The sequence below is a fragment of the Talpa occidentalis genome, unplaced genomic scaffold (assembly GCF_014898055.3).
Source record: "Talpa occidentalis isolate TD23 unplaced genomic scaffold, MPIMG_talOcc4v2.1 talOcc4.8, whole genome shotgun sequence".
NCBI classification, from domain to species: domain Eukaryota; kingdom Metazoa; phylum Chordata; class Mammalia; order Eulipotyphla; family Talpidae; genus Talpa; species Talpa occidentalis.
In genome coordinates, this window is record NW_023605194.1 from 98,266,978 (window position 1) to 98,282,380 (window position 15,403).

A 15,403-nucleotide genomic window follows, 5' to 3' on the forward strand; every position below is an offset into this window, starting at 1 on the left:
AATTTTGAGCAGGGTTCCAAAATGATTATACATCCTGGTGTTAGCATGAGGTGTCCTAAACCAGCCTGTGGAAATGCTGTCTGACTCCTTCAGGGGATTTCTCCTGTTTATACCTGGCTCTTCTGACCAAAGCAAGTGTGCAGTTTGAGCATTAATGCTTTATCTTAAATGGTTTTAAACTTTTTATATGCCTATAATAATCTATATTTGAAAAAGTATAGACTTGTATTCAATGAGATGTCTCTGACTATATAAAGGAGTTATTTAACAAGAAAATAAGTTAGAAATTCGCTAAAATATCCAATTTAAATAACATAATACTTTTCATAAAACATCTTTGCATGTACTTGTGTGTATCTAACTACAGTGCTTTAGATAAGTACCTTCCATTCCAAAAATACCATGAGTAGACTTTGAGAGACAAACTCTACCATGCCAGCATTTCTACTTCAAATTCTTTATAAGTTTATCTTGATCTTTTATTTTCGCTAAATAAGGACTAATGGTTTATGGCTTTTCCCATGCTACAATGTTTACAAAATATTTTTAGTCAAACTATAGTTTCGTAAATTTCATATCTGGATGAACTTGCAGTAAAATAATAAAACATTCTGGCACAGAGCTATCATTAAATCAATACAAATTCAGAGCATCTTTAACAACTTGGAAACACCTAATTATCAGTATAATTCAGATTGAGACAGGAGAGATTCTTTTTGAGTTATCACATTCTTAAATCCTTTTTTGATTTTTTATTTACATCTTTCACCACCACAAACTGAACAGCATACAGATCAGAGTCTAGCAAAGTGATCAGCATTCACGTTGGTTAGCAACATTGCCCTGCTTGGGCTTCGAAGGCATACATGTATTTCATTTTATTATTTTTTATATATCCAGACGGGCATGTTTATTACATAAAAAAGGAAATGAAAAGAATGAAAAGGACATTTGCACAGGCACAAGGAACAGGTTTGTGAAAAGAGACACCTGCATAGCCATAGGCAGGCAAGAGAGCTGCCCGTAAGAGTATTTTAAACGTTAACATCCAGTGGGCCTTTCTAAGGAATTATCTGTACAAATGACTGAAGAACATAAAACAGAACTTCAAAAGAGATCAAATTTTGGTTTCTTATAATTATGTGATAAGAAGATTCAGAAATGAACATTTCAGTTTTAAAATAAAATGAACTACAATTAGTATTTCAAACTTTCTTTTATAATTTTAAATGAATATTATTCAAACTAAAAAATAGGTTCATAAACACTAAAGGCTCTCATATAAAATTGGTAGCAATTAATAATTTTTTCTTAGACTTCCTACGTAAATAATCAATTCAGTCAAACATTTACAAAGTTATTTTGATACTTTTTTTGTAAAGATTTGTTTATTTATTTATACAAGAACCGGGGTACAGACCAGATGTGCGGGAGGGTGAGAGGATTCACCAGAGACAAAGTGGAGAACAGAACAGGCAGACTGACGAAATACACTGCTAAGGGGAGCAGCGGGCAGCAGGAGAGGTCTGCATGCCATGTGGGACCCTCGCAGGCTGGCCGGGATCGAACTGGCGCTGCAGAGGCTGTGGACAGCTTCACAACGCGGCGCTCAACCACCTGTGCCACCAGGGGAGGCCCTATTTTGATACTTTTGGAGAATTATAAGATATGAAAGAAAAATTTCAGTTCTTGCACTTTTTATTATTAAGAGTTCTAAACATTAAAAAGTATTTTTCTTTTAACTCATGTAAAAATAATTATGTGTAGAAAAAAGATATTTTTGTTATACAGGCAAATAATTGTGCTTCAGAGTGAAATTGCTTTTAAATTTATGTTATTTTCCTTTAAAGAGAACCAGAAAGAAGAGACTCCTGTGAAACTAATAAACCATCCTAGGTGCTTTCGGATGATTCCTTTTGTACAGGAGCTTCTATGAAATCACACTCTCCTGCGGGTGAGTAGTGTCTTTCTTTTACTCCTCTTCTGGCAGACTTGGTGAAGTTGGTTAGAGAAGATCTAAATTTGGAGGGAAAGGAGAAAGAAATTCATCATAATAAGAAATGCCACCCAGCAGACCAATTGACCCATTCTTAATTTTTTTAATAGACAATGAACTTATGAAATGTACCAACTTTTTTTCAGTATAAAAAATAACATAGCACCTATAAGTCTTCAAAAACCTGTATTAATGAATTAAAGAAATCTTTATATTAAATTATTTTTCATCTAATAATCTAAATTTCCTCAGTGACTCACATTACCAGCCTCAACTTTTTTTTTTTACTATTTTGGATTTTGGCTCATGATATATATACCAGAGCTAAAGCAGTTATTTGGAGCTGCCAAAGGAAAAGATGTCAGAACCAAGGTGCTAAGTATTTTATTTAACAAACAGTATGGTCCTTAAGAATCTTTAAATGCTCTGAAACTATTTAAATAATTAGTATTTAACAATGAATTTTAAATAGATGGCAGGGTAAAATATAACTAATTTTTATTTAAGAGAAAAATGTATTTTTTACAGGATAATTACACCAAGCTTTCCCTAGGCTATTGGTTTTGACCCTATCCTGAAATCATAAAGAAAGTCCCTTATTCTGGAAGCTTCTACCTCCTTCAGATTTCTTGTTCCTGACAGTCATTCTGGGTTTAACTAATGTAGCAGTGAAAAGATGCAAGTGCTTCTGCTGGGAATCATCTCGCAGTTGAGATGGCCCAAGTTCAACAGATTGGCAAAGAGTAAAAGTGTTGATAACACCCAGTGTTGGTAAGAGTCTGAGGAACAGGTATTCTCATGACTTTCTATTGAAAATGTCAAGGGTGCTTGAAATATGAAGTCTGGAGGGCACTTAAAAAATGATGATGTGAGGAGTGCGGTGGACTCTTTTCTCAGTGAAGCAGCCACTGCTGGTGAAAATTATTCAAAAAAAAGAAAGAAAAGAAAAGTAATTTAAAGTGGAAGGGATTCCTCACTATGGAATACTATACAGCCATGAGTAAAGATGAAATGCAGCAATGGAGGAAGTTTGAGGGAATTCTTTGTGATAAAGCAAGTCAGAATGACAAAGACAAATGATGGAAATGTGTATAGCAAAGAAGGATCTGACAAAGTAAAATACACACACAAATTAACGAAAATTAATAAACACCTTGAGAATGCTGAGGTTAAGAGGGAGGTTACTGGGAGGAAGGGCAAGGGACATAAAGGTGGGTGGTAGTGGGAGAAAAAAGAAAAAGGATGCAGAATTATTCTTGATACTAAAACCAGATGTTTCCCTCAGGGATCCTTGTAGATGGGACACGATGTTAAAAAAAAAATTAAGAAAGTGAAAAGATAATCCATAGAATGGAAAAAAGTATTTGCAAATCATATATCTGTATATATTTTGTATATATGTAAATGTCTTACTATTAGAGAAAAAATGAAGAGTAGTATAAAATTGAAAGCTCTAACACAATTTCCACATAAATACAATGTGAAGAACTCCAGAGTCCACTCCTAAAGTTGCTTGAGCAAGTACAGTGAGCAAAGGCGTATGTGCAGCACACACACATTATACACACACATTATACACACACGTAAAGTGACATTTAATCAAAATTTTGATTAAGTGGGAAAAGCCAGATGAAGAGAAGAGAAAGCCCAGCCTAGATCCAAGGTACATAAAATAACATGAGAAAGCTCTGAAATGGAAAAGAACAGGACATATTTGATTAACTCACAGATAGTCACAGTGAGTCAGAGTTGGAGAGAGAAATACCTGATTGTGTGCAGTTCTCTGGAGTACTTTAACTTTATTTTAATCTAAGAGTAATCTGAAATCACTAAAAGGTCCAAAGCAGAACTGGAGATGAAGTAAGTGTGGAGCGGGGAGGTTGAACAAAAATGAACATTTGTCAAGCCACATATTAAAATAGACCTCGACCCACGAACTGCAACAATCAGTCCAGGAAGCAAAATCATGACCTCTGCTGCCAGTGACCTGAAATGGTCAGTACTTTGTCAGTAAGCACTAGCTTCCCTAATATTTTCCCTCCCTTCCTCCTGATTCCAATTCAAGACTAACCCAACAGAGGCTCATTTGCTCCCCAAACCAATCTCACAGGAAGGTCTACTTCCTAGGCAGCCAGTCTCCAGCATTGCCACACCAACCACCTCCAATCAGGTGATGGTTGTTGACACCCTTGCTATGGCAGCTCTGAGGTTAGCTAAGGTGTTGAAGTCACCTTGTGAGATATAAAAATATAAAATACTGTGTTATATATGTACTATGATAAGGTAATATTCCATATTATTTTATATGTAGTATAAGGTACTTATAACATTCACCAAAATACTAACAGAGATGAAAAGGAGGGGGCAGATTTAAAAAAAAAACAAACCAAAAACACTAAGTTAAGTAGAAATAATAGACCTGGAAAAATAACAGGAACTAAATATTAGGGCAATGTGCTCATTAATTTACATGGAAAGAGTAACATGTATCATTCACAGCACATTGCCTGATCCATACTGAATATCTAATACACAATAGCCTTATTCTCCAAATTTTTAGAAGACAGGAGAAATATCTGAATAAGAATTGAAGAATTTGCTTTTAAGTATTCACTCATTCATCAAATATATGCAGAAAGTTTAGTAGAGTCACTGAATATGATGACTATGATATTCAAAGTAAAATCCCTGTTTTCATGGAACTTACATTGTAATGAACAAAGGCAGATCCTAAATGGGTAACAATAGTATGTCAGAGGGTAATCGGTATCTCGGAGAAAAACAAACCAGGAAAAGGAAAATAGAGGGTATCTTGGGGAGGATGAAGCATTGCTTTTTTTTTTTTTTTAGATTGTATTTTGGTATTACATTTTTATAATAAAAGATCAAGAGATACTTTTGATGACATCTATGAAACTGGAACAGTCTAATGGAATTATAGGAATAAGCAGTGTTTACAGAGCTTCCTGCGTGCACTTCAGACAAGAGCTTGAAGTGTCTGTAGGACAGCTTAGGCAATTTCAAGTACATATTTGAATGCCTTTTCTAAGTCCTAAAAGGATAGTGATTTGTTCCAGAGATAGTCAGAAGGGAGTATGGTGTCATTGAATCTAAGGAAAAAATCCATGCTACCATTTGACCTATAGCCACATAACTGAGATCAGGGCCAACACCTGTTCACTGAATTGAGGAGAAAAGTCATTAGAGACCTTTCCCAGAATGCACTGGGGCCAGTATGCTGAAAACAGGTGGGAAGAAAGGAAACAGCCACCTTTTTAAGAAAAGTGGCACCGTGGAGAAGACATGGCTGGTTACTGGTGAGCAGTATGAGGTCAATGGTGCATCTTTTTTTTCTTTTTAAGGCAGAAGAGATCAGTTTGCACATATTGAACATCTTGAGAAAGAAAGGAAATAATTCATTGTTGGATCAAGGTCATTGAGGTGTAGATATTTACAAAGCCCAAGAGAGTATTCCCTTAAATAGGAAGGGAAAACAGAAGAGTTGTAGGTATCAGTGTTTATAGTTTGAGGCAGGGTCAGATTTTGAAACCTGAGTGCCATTGTCTCTGGGAAGAATTTTCTCTGTTTTTTGTTTTTTTAAAGATTTATTTATTATCTCTGTTTTTTGTTTTTTTTTAAAGATTTATTTATTTATGCATACAAGAACTGGGGTATAAGCCAGAGGTGGGGGGGGTGGTAAGAGGAGTCACCAGAGAGAGTGGGGAGCAGAAAAGGCAGATCTGCTGAAATACACTGCTGAGGGGAGCAGTGGGTGAGACCAAAGAGGTCTGCTGTGCCGTGTGGGTTGCTCCCTTGCTGGTCTGGGACCAAACTCTTGCTGCCCAGGAAATTGCTGTGAGTTGGGAAAGAAGGCTTAAATGCCTCAGGAAACGAGGTTTTTAAAGATTTGAAATACAGCTGAATGAGAATCAGAGGTATCTAAAGGTAAGCAGAAGAAGTCAAGCTGGAGATGAAGTGCCTGGTTAAAGGGAGTTGCTGAATGCAAAGCTGGTTTTCATTTAAGCCAAAAAGGCAGAACAATGTGAGGTGGCTCAAGACAATAGGCCAGTGGCAGAAAGAGTTGGGAGACAGGGTAGGGGTTTTATCAAGGAGGTCATAAGTCCATGACTTTGAAGTGGATTAGAATAGGGCAGATAACAGAGAACTGGAAGCACTTACAATTTGAATGGAAATCAAGGGTGACAAGGGACTATTAGATAGCCTCAATTTAACCAAAATCTTTTCACTGCCATTACTTCTGGGATGTGAAAAACGGGTAATAGGGGAGGTAGAAGGCTTACTTTTGACCTTGTATTCGTCTATACTGTTAGAAAAAAATTTACACCATGAAAATGTACTATAATTATTATTAAAAGCTAAGTCAAGTATGTATTAACAAGGTATATAATCGTCTAGATTATGCATTTTTAAAGAAAAACGCTGATCTAGTAAGATTTTAATGTTGCAAGTGGAAAATTGTTAGCATCGAAAACCCCTACCTCCTTTCCACTATAAAACTCTCACATTCACCTGTAAGCTTCCCTTCCCTGACAACCTTCTCTTGTTTTCATCTACGCTAAATTCACTTAAGACTAAAGGAGATGCCAATTATATTTCTGAGAAAAATATATATCATTAAGATAACTTTTAGACAGTGTAGATTTTTCTATTTAACTAATTCAATTACACAGGTCAAAAAAATCTCCCTGAGGATTGTTAAGAACTCCAGGAGCTGGAAAAATTAACAGAATCAAGATGATAGTGTGTTCCTATTAAGTAAGCTAAAGATCTGAACTAAGCTAAAGGGTTAATCTGGAAAACTTCCAAAGTCAATTGTTTACCTTGCCTATCCTTTTACAGACTTACTTGACCCCAACTGAATCAAATCACCACATGTGATTTTATCTAAAGCATGCTGAAAACAGAAGGGGATGAATGAAAGGGAGGTTCTGCCTGAGAGTTTGTAGGTCTGCAGTGCCTTTCCCCTGTTGTTAAGGTGTTTTTTTGCAAGGTATATAAAAAAGTGCAAGTATTTAAGACAGTGAAAATTATGCTATAAAATGTGCAGGTAGCCCTTGTTATTATAGCCCTGGGTGAGCAAGATCTTGAGAAATTACCTTATTGTTTATTCTTGCATTGACTCATATGCTTGCTGGATATTAGTGTGTGACTTTTACACATTCTTCCTAAAACTGTAGCTGGAATGTTCGGTTATTCTAAAACTCAGAAAAATAGGTGCTGTAACCTGAGCAGTTCTTAAAAGGGATCAGCCAAATTTTGTAAAGGATTGCTATGATTAAATAGTTTATATAGTTTTTATTTAAATGTCCCTGTGGTTTACAAATTTGGTTTATAGGTCAAAATTTTTCCTTAACTTTGACAATTCAAATGTCATTACTTTTCTTGTTTACTTGCAACCCTAAGTTTTATGGCAGGTGGTTTGTGGAGAAAGCCAATACAACTCTGTGTGGCTAACCAAGAGCTGTTATTTGCATTATGCAAGTATCTTTCTCTGTATACACAGGAATTCCCTTGCTACTGTGAAATGCCTCCTCTCTTCTTTGTTATTTGTGGAGGAGCGCTGGGAAAATCTTGAACTTCTCCACTCCTCTTCAGTGCAGATTTTCCCATTATTTGTATGTAAGACAAATGCATGATCAACACTTACCAAAGGATCTTTTAATGTATAAAATTCTTTCAAAGCAAATTTTAGCCCCCATTAATTGGTTTCTTGGGGATTTCTTGTTCTATCTTTCTGGATTCTTCCACTAAGCCTATTTTTCATAATTTGATAGCAAAGAAAAATTTGTTACAGATACAGGCACAGAGACCATGGCTTTTTGTCTTAGTCTTCTAGATAAATGCTTATTACAGAATTGTTCTTTTTTCCTTGAATATCCAACTACAGGGCTTTCACGGCCTTGAAAAGCTCATATTACACAATGGACATAGCAACCATTCTTTCCTCTGAATGAATAGTGTCATAAATGCTACAATCTATAAACCAATTGAATAAGCCAATTTAGCAATTGCCTGTGTGTGTTAACCTAATAAAGGATATTTCTAGGCATTTCTTTCCAAGGGAGATATGTTTTATATGAATTAAATAACTGAAAATAATTACAATAGAATGCCAAATTATTTGTTTTATAGCAAGAAGAAACAAATTTAGTGTTTGAAGTTAAATGATCAGGAGTATTACCGGTGATACTAGTCATGTAAAATCACTGGCATTTATGTGAGTGATTTAAAAAAAAGGTAGGGGAGGAAAAAAAATTTTTTTTCATTAAGAGTGTAAGAACAAAATGCTATTCAGATTTTATCTTTAAAGATGCAACCATCAAGAACAGTTTTGTGAGTGAGAATGGAAAGCTGGCCTGCCAGTAATACTGGTTGACTTTATGCATTAAAGGAACAATATCCTAGGGGAAATGAACTACGAAGTTGTGTTATTGGGCCAATATGTCCAAATGCTTTCAAGTGCAAAATAGTCTTAATGGCAAATGTGCTTGTTCTGGACAACATGGGGAACTATTCTGTGTTTTTCTTTTTTTGTCTTTTTTAAAAAAGTATTTTCTATTAAGTGTTTTTCAAAACTCAATGCTTTTATAATTAGATTCTCTTGGTGTCTGATAATAATAATGAGAATTATGAGAATTCTCAAATGTACGCAATTGCATTAATTCCCATATAACTATCACTCAGATTCCACAATCACCATCATTTTCCTATCTTTTCCTCTCTTCCCTATTAAGCTATGAAAGCAATTTGCAAACATATCATCTCGCTGTTTCATTTGTTAGAATCCTCTTAAACTGACATCATGGTAGAGTCATTATCACATATTACAAACATGAATAAACATTCTTTGGTGTATCTAATCTGGGACCTTGCCTAAATGGAGTGGAGCTGTTTCCTATCAGAAATACCTCAGGGGAAGGGCACTCGTGAATGGAGAGGCATACATCTCCTCTGAAGGCAGTTGTGTCTGTGCAGTTTTCTTCTCATTACCAAATTAGCTGAGGGAAAAAAAAAGGAAAAAAAAATTAGGAGCAGTTTCTAGAAAATTCTTGTTTAATCTGGAAAATACATGGAAATATTTTCAATCCAAACCATACTGTGATGATTTGCTATTTGTTCTCGTGGGACTGTGATATAAAAAAACCAACGTGGTGCTGGTACCCCAGGTGTCTCCCTAACAGTCTGAACCAACAGCGGATCCAACAGCAACAACCTCTTCCTTCTACATGACTTCTAAATGCTCTTAGACCTGGTGTTTTAGGTAGTGCATTCATCACAAATATTTTGCAAGAACATTGTCCAAGGTGTTCTATGTTTCAGAAAAGCAGAAATGGTTTGAAGAATAGCAATTGCTGTACACAATAAAAAGGGGTCAGATGCTTTCTGAGTTGTTGATTTCCAACTTTTTTATTTTTGTAAAAGGGCAAGCAAGCTAGGGAAGTAATTGAAGTAGCCTCAGTGATCAAACTTCTAATTAACTAAAAGACAGTGACTGAATTTTTAACCAATTATGCATCATATTCTGTCCCAAATGTAAAATATATATCACATAAGTAATGGAACACCTTGGGATATATACATATACTGTCACTTTTTAATTGAAATTTTGGTTTGCTTTCTCCTAAATCAGAAAACTCTTATTTTTTTTTACTTGCCAATGCTTTGAAATCTTATTCTGTTTTGAAATAAAAGCAGACTAAAATAATTCCACTTACCAGATTCCCACTGATTTAAAAACAATACAACTTGAAGAATGTGTCAGTTAAGTTACTATTATTTATCTGGACCATAAATATTTTTGACACTTCTTGACTTTATAAGCAAAATAATTCTAATTTTTTTTTTATTTAAGGGGATACATCTAATTATATAACTGGAAATAATAGCTATTGACCTGTTTTAAGATTTCCTCTGCACTTTGCCACATTCCGATTTGTATGTTACTCAGTGAACAGTGCTTACTCCATCCAGCACCACGCTCCTTCCATAAACTGCTTCGGATTTTGCATTTTACCTAAAAATTTGCTTGTTTACCTCTGTAACATACACCAAGCATTTCCATTTCTTCTTACTTAGAAAGACAACATCTTTACAATAACTTAGGGATCAATTTTCTCTGAATTTAGAAAAATAGTGGGGAAATATTTATCAGCATTTTAAATTATTTTTAAAAGATACCCAAGTAACAGACCTAACAGAAAAGATAGCATATTTCTGAAATCCTACACATTTATCCTGAATAGACCAAAGCCCATCTAAGTGATTTTCCACATCGACACAATCCCATCCAGAGGACCACGGATGTAAACAGACGTAAAGAAAAGTTACTCGTGGAAATGTATCCAAGTCCTACCTGGTCTCTGTCCGTCGCTAAGAAGAAGACTCATCATAAAAAGTAAAAATACAAAAAAGAATTGTTGCATTCTCATTTTTCTGCCACTCTCAAGTCGAGCAGTAGCTCTCCAAGTAAACCAATCCTTGACTGGTCTGTGCAATATCTGTGTGGCTCCCTCACATTCTAATGACAAACTTCGGAGAACTGCCAGCTGCGCTTTCCAGAAAGGTTAATGATCACATCACACAAGGTTACTGGTGCGCAGTGCTGTGGTGAGAGCCTCCCTCTGCTTCTAACCCCTCCTCCACTCCTCTCCTCCCGCCCCCATCCCATCACTCCTCTCTATTTCCATAAGCAAATATTGGTGAAATAAACCATTCAAGCGTGCTGCAACTTCAGTGCAAGTCTAGCCTGGAAGCTCCTAGCGGAGACTGACTTAAATTCACTCTGGATATGGGGAAATATGTAAAACAAGCCAAGGCTTTGCCTTCTCCTCTCACCATTTGCATCTGTTTAAACTCTGCATTGCCCATATTGGTGCCACATGCAGAAACCGATGGAAATGACAGGAAGTCTCTCTTTTGTCCTTTTCAGAAGGATTTCTGAAGCTCTGACTTAAGACTCCCGAATGCTTTGCGGCAGAACACGTGCAGAAATGCTTTCGCTCTGCCAAACCTCCTGCAAAGAGGTGGCTATTTACCCTAAATCTCTAAACTGCTTAATCTACGTGGTCTATATCAATAAACATTCCAGAGGTTTAGAATCTTCTTAAGTAAATCTGAAAAGGCTTTATGTTTTTATTTTGTAAAATGCAATTTAAAAAGTAATGGAGTAACACATTTTCATCTGCAATATGTCCAGGATTTTAAAAGTGGAAGTTCAGGCTAGCCACAAACTCATGAAATCTGTGTTCTGTTAAAAAATTTATTTGTGGTGGAATACCAGGCTAACATATCACAGGCGCAGAAATTAGAGATGGAGAGAGAGCTGCTCAGTTCATCTCCCAGTGGATATAGAAGACATGGGAACAGACTTTTGCTGCCTTTTGCACACATGCATTAAGATTTCTTTAAGTTTAAGTGCTTCCTTGTCTGTCATATGTAGCTCTCCTAAATGGAAATGACTGTACTTAGTATGAAGAAAACCAAAATAACAGTGTAGATACCCTCTGAAATACAAGTAGAGCCAAAATACCAAATCGGAAGCATATGCCACTTGTTATAAATTGCCAGGGATTTTGTTGCGTTTGGCTTCTCTAGATTCAGGTAATTGGTACAACATCCTTGAGGTTTGAAATTAATGCATACCTTTTCTCTGTCTTACAAGACAGTCTGTAAAGTCCCCAGCCTGCTTAGTTATGCTTTGTGCGGGACATTTATTTCACATACTGAAATTCTTAAAATCACCTTAACTTACAAAGAATGTTTGCCTGTTTGGGGATTGGAAGCATAAAGAATTCCAAGTTGTGGGACTGTCTTTGTACATCGCTCCCTATCAATTGACTACAATAGAGTCTGAACTAAGAATATAAAAACTCCATGAATGGCAAAAGATTTGTTCAGATTTTTGCTTCCCCTGCAAGCATCTTTGTATAGCATGCTGGAATAAAAAGCAAGCTAACAAAGTTGAGTGTTAAGCCAAGCAAAGCAACAGGAGCCCTATCAGATATTGGCAATATAACTTCAGGCTAGGTTTTATTTATTTATTTATTTTAAAGATTTATTTTTTATGCATACAAAAACTGGGGTGTAGGCTAGAGGTGTGGGGGGTGAGAGGACTCACCAGAGACAGAGTGGGGAGCAGAGCAGGTGAAGTCTGCTGCTTCATGTGGGTTAGCTCCCTGACCAGGGATCAAACTCATGCCATAGTGGCTGGTGATAGCTTGGTAGCAGTGAGACTTTAAGCCCTGTGCTACCAGGGAGGCCCCCATTCAGGCTAAGTTTTAAATCTATTGGAAGGTTTAGTAGAACTCCTAGAGTATAGCTAATGTAAGTAAATACATGGAAGATACAGTTATATGACATCTCCACCAATCAGAAAATAGCAAAGCACCACACCTAGGTTCTGTAACCCCTTTGAACATCAATTTTTATCAGTTTCAAAAATTCAAGGTAAAATATGTGACTTTCCACCTGAAAGAGTAATAAAGTCTTAGCAAGATAATGTATTTCACTATGAAACTAAGACATTATTTTAAAATTATTCTTTCCAAAAATAACTTAAGGGACATGAGGATGATGTTTAAGCAATTGCTTTTTGGAGGCCAGTAAGAAAGTGTTAAAAAAAAAAAAAGAAATCATGGACAAACTGAAATGCTAGATGTTGAAGGACAATGCCAAGTAATCTACCATCTCTATGGAATGTGGGTCAACAATGGGGTAAAACATTCCTGTTAATATTGAACAACCAGGTTGGGAGAAATCTCAGTGGCAAAGTGGTTACTTTGCAAGTGACCCTGCAAACGGGGCTTTTAACCTGCCAGTAGATGAAAATCATGAATCCTCTTTGTTTATGTAAACAGAACGCCCTGCTTCTACCAACTTACAGGTCTGCCTTCTTTGAGAGGCCCAAGCCCTCAGGAACCATGCTAGTGCTTACTACCTTAGTTCACTTAATCCTCCCCCAGGGAGAGGGAAGGGGACAGTAAAGTTAAAGGGGAGACCAGACTATGGTGGAGGATTATCGGTGCTTTGGTGGTGGGTGTGTTGTGGTAACATACCTGAACAGGTGTGAATCTATAGCTATTAATCATATACAGTGTTGTAAACCACATTTATCATTAAAAAAAAAAACTAACTATAAAAAATCATCCCCTCCCTAAATATTCGAAGTCTATCCCTGTTTATCAGATAAGAAAACTAACAAAAAAGGGTGCAGCCTGCTGCCTATGTAACTGGAAAGAGGAATAGCTAGAATTCAAATTCCATGACCTGATGTAGGATAAATGAAGTTGATCAGTGGCTTTTACGCCATTGGCCTCTGTGGCTATCACCTATGGCCTTGATCTCAATGTAGAAGGCATGTGAGTGTGGGCACGTGTGCCTGGTGATGGACACCTGGGCATGGGTGTATACGCGTGTGCAAGTGTGCACACCTGAACCTAGGTGGGAGGGGATAAAAGGCAGTGTCAGCCTTGGGGAGGATGGCTCAAGTTGCTGTCTCCCTGATGGCTTGTTTCCCCTGCTTACCATTAAAACCTGTGGAGATGATGCTAAGGGCTCCAAGATTCTCCTTCAAATCGCTAAACCTGGCCTCCCTGGTGGCACAGCAGGTTGAGCGCCGTGCTGTGAAGCTGTCCGCAGCCTCTGCAGCGCCGGTTCAATTCCTGGCCAGCCAGGGAGAAACCCACATGGTGCGGCAGACCTCTCCTGACTTGTCCGCTGCTCCCCTCAGCAGTGTCTTTGGTTCTTCTGCCTGTCTGCTCCCCACTCTGTCTCTGGTGAATTCTCTCACCCTCCCACGCCTCTGACCTGTACCCTAGTTCTTGTATAAATAAAAATAAATCTTAAAAAAAAAAAATCACTAGACCTGATGGAGAACCTACGTGGGCTGGGATGGTTGCAAAACACCTCATGCCAAATCCTCATGCATTTAATAATAGCCTACTGAAGTTTTAAAATAAGGATAGTTAGGAAAATACTTCCTACATCTCTTTGGGGAGATATATCCCCCCCGAATTTCATGTCAACCCAAAAATTCAGAATATGAATTTGGAAATACGGTTTTTGCAGATATATGGCTTTTCCTGCTATGTCAAAGTAGTTTTCCTTTGAAATATTCCATAAGCCAATGTGGTACAATTATCATTAACTTATATTTTAAATTTTTTCACATTCTCAGACATAAAACATAATCTACTTTGTCATACCAAATAACACATAAAACAAACAAACAAAAACCCCACTATAATAAAAGCAGGAATACTATGATAAATCGATATCTGTATAAAGTAGTTCCCAGGGAGGGAACTTGCTGGGGTGCCTCTCATTGTTTTGGGTGCAAAACAAATGCTGACTGCTCTTTTTATCCTTCCTTCCTTCCTTCTTCCTTTCCTTTCCTTCCTTCCTTCCTTCCTTCTTTCTTTCAATTTATTTATTTATACAAGCACTGGGTACAGTCAGAAGTGTGGGAGGGTGAGAGGATTCACCAGAGCCAGAGCAGGGAACAGAATAGGCAGAAGGACCAAGTTACACTGTTGAGGGGAGCAGCGGGCGGCAGGAGAGGTCTGCGTGCCATGTGGGACCCTCGCCGGAGGCCGGGGATCGAACCGTCACTGCAGAGGCTGCGGGCGTCTTTGCAGCCCAGTGCTCAACCGCTGCACCACCAGGGGAGGCCCTCTTTTTATTTTTCACCTTTTGTCATGAAAGCAAAAATCCTGTTCATATTTCTTTCAGATAGCAAAACCAGGTAGTAATGTAGGTCTTTGGAAAAAGCAAATTAGTATAAGGTGAACTTTCAGAAAATAGAGCATACCTGTAGTTAAAGTTTGGGTCATACTGGAGTACAGTAGGCTCCATGGGGTTGGACCCCCAAAATGTTCAGACAGTCTTTTTCTAAGATGCCCAGAGCAGACCTTTTCCAGCATGTGTCCCCTTGCCATGGGGAACTAATATGTTAATCCAGGCTGTGTCAGCCTCAGGAGAAAATGTTACCATTACTTAGAGAATGCAGATTACTTAGATTTAGGGACATGTCCAGAAACAACCTTTTTTATTGGAGAAACCTATGTTAAGGTGGGGCAAACATGTAGAGGCAAGTTTTGTCATGTTGTAACCAGTGGCTGAAGCCAAAAGGATGTTACAGGTGGTGTCTTGTGGAGGAGGTTGGTGGTGAGGGTAGAGAGCCGCAGGAAAAATGTTGAAAAGTATCACATTTGGGGGTGGGGCGACTGATAAGTAATATAAGGGACTGTAGATGGTGGCAGATTTTGGTTTTGGAATTTACCGTTTTTTGGATATTTAGCATTTGGGGTCAAAGGATTTTGGCCCCCACCACACTGATCTGTCAGAAGACAGCTGTGGACCTTTGAAGGTGGAGGCCTCAGCAGCCAA

At 37.5% G+C, this 15,403-nt stretch overlaps 1 protein-coding gene across 1 annotated transcript; it reads right to left on the reverse strand.

Moving 5' to 3' along the window:
* Window positions 1-1,210: 1,210 nt before the first annotated feature.
* Window positions 1,211-10,647, reverse strand: APELA (apelin receptor early endogenous ligand). Its single transcript, XM_037496761.2, has 3 exons — window positions 10,371-10,647; window positions 8,926-9,015; window positions 1,211-2,016 (listed from the first exon to the last, which is right to left on the reverse strand). Exons 1-2 carry the CDS (start codon window positions 10,444-10,446, stop codon window positions 8,927-8,929), a joined length of 165 nt encoding a protein of 54 aa, XP_037352658.1. The 5' UTR covers window positions 10,447-10,647; the 3' UTR covers window positions 1,211-2,016; window position 8,926.
* Between the last annotated feature and the right edge of the window lie 4,756 nt (window positions 10,648-15,403).

What these genes read in the sequence shown, in the direction of transcription:
- APELA (XM_037496761.2), bottom strand. Translation starts at nt 10,446, where the DNA reads ATGAGAATGCAACAATTCTTTTTTGTATTTTTACTTTTTATGATGAGT. An exon ending in TAGCGACGGACAGAGACCAG is followed by an intron (nt 9,016 to 10,370) that starts GTAGGACTTGGA and finishes TTTTTCCCTCAG; the next exon opens with CTAATTTGGTAATGAGAAGA.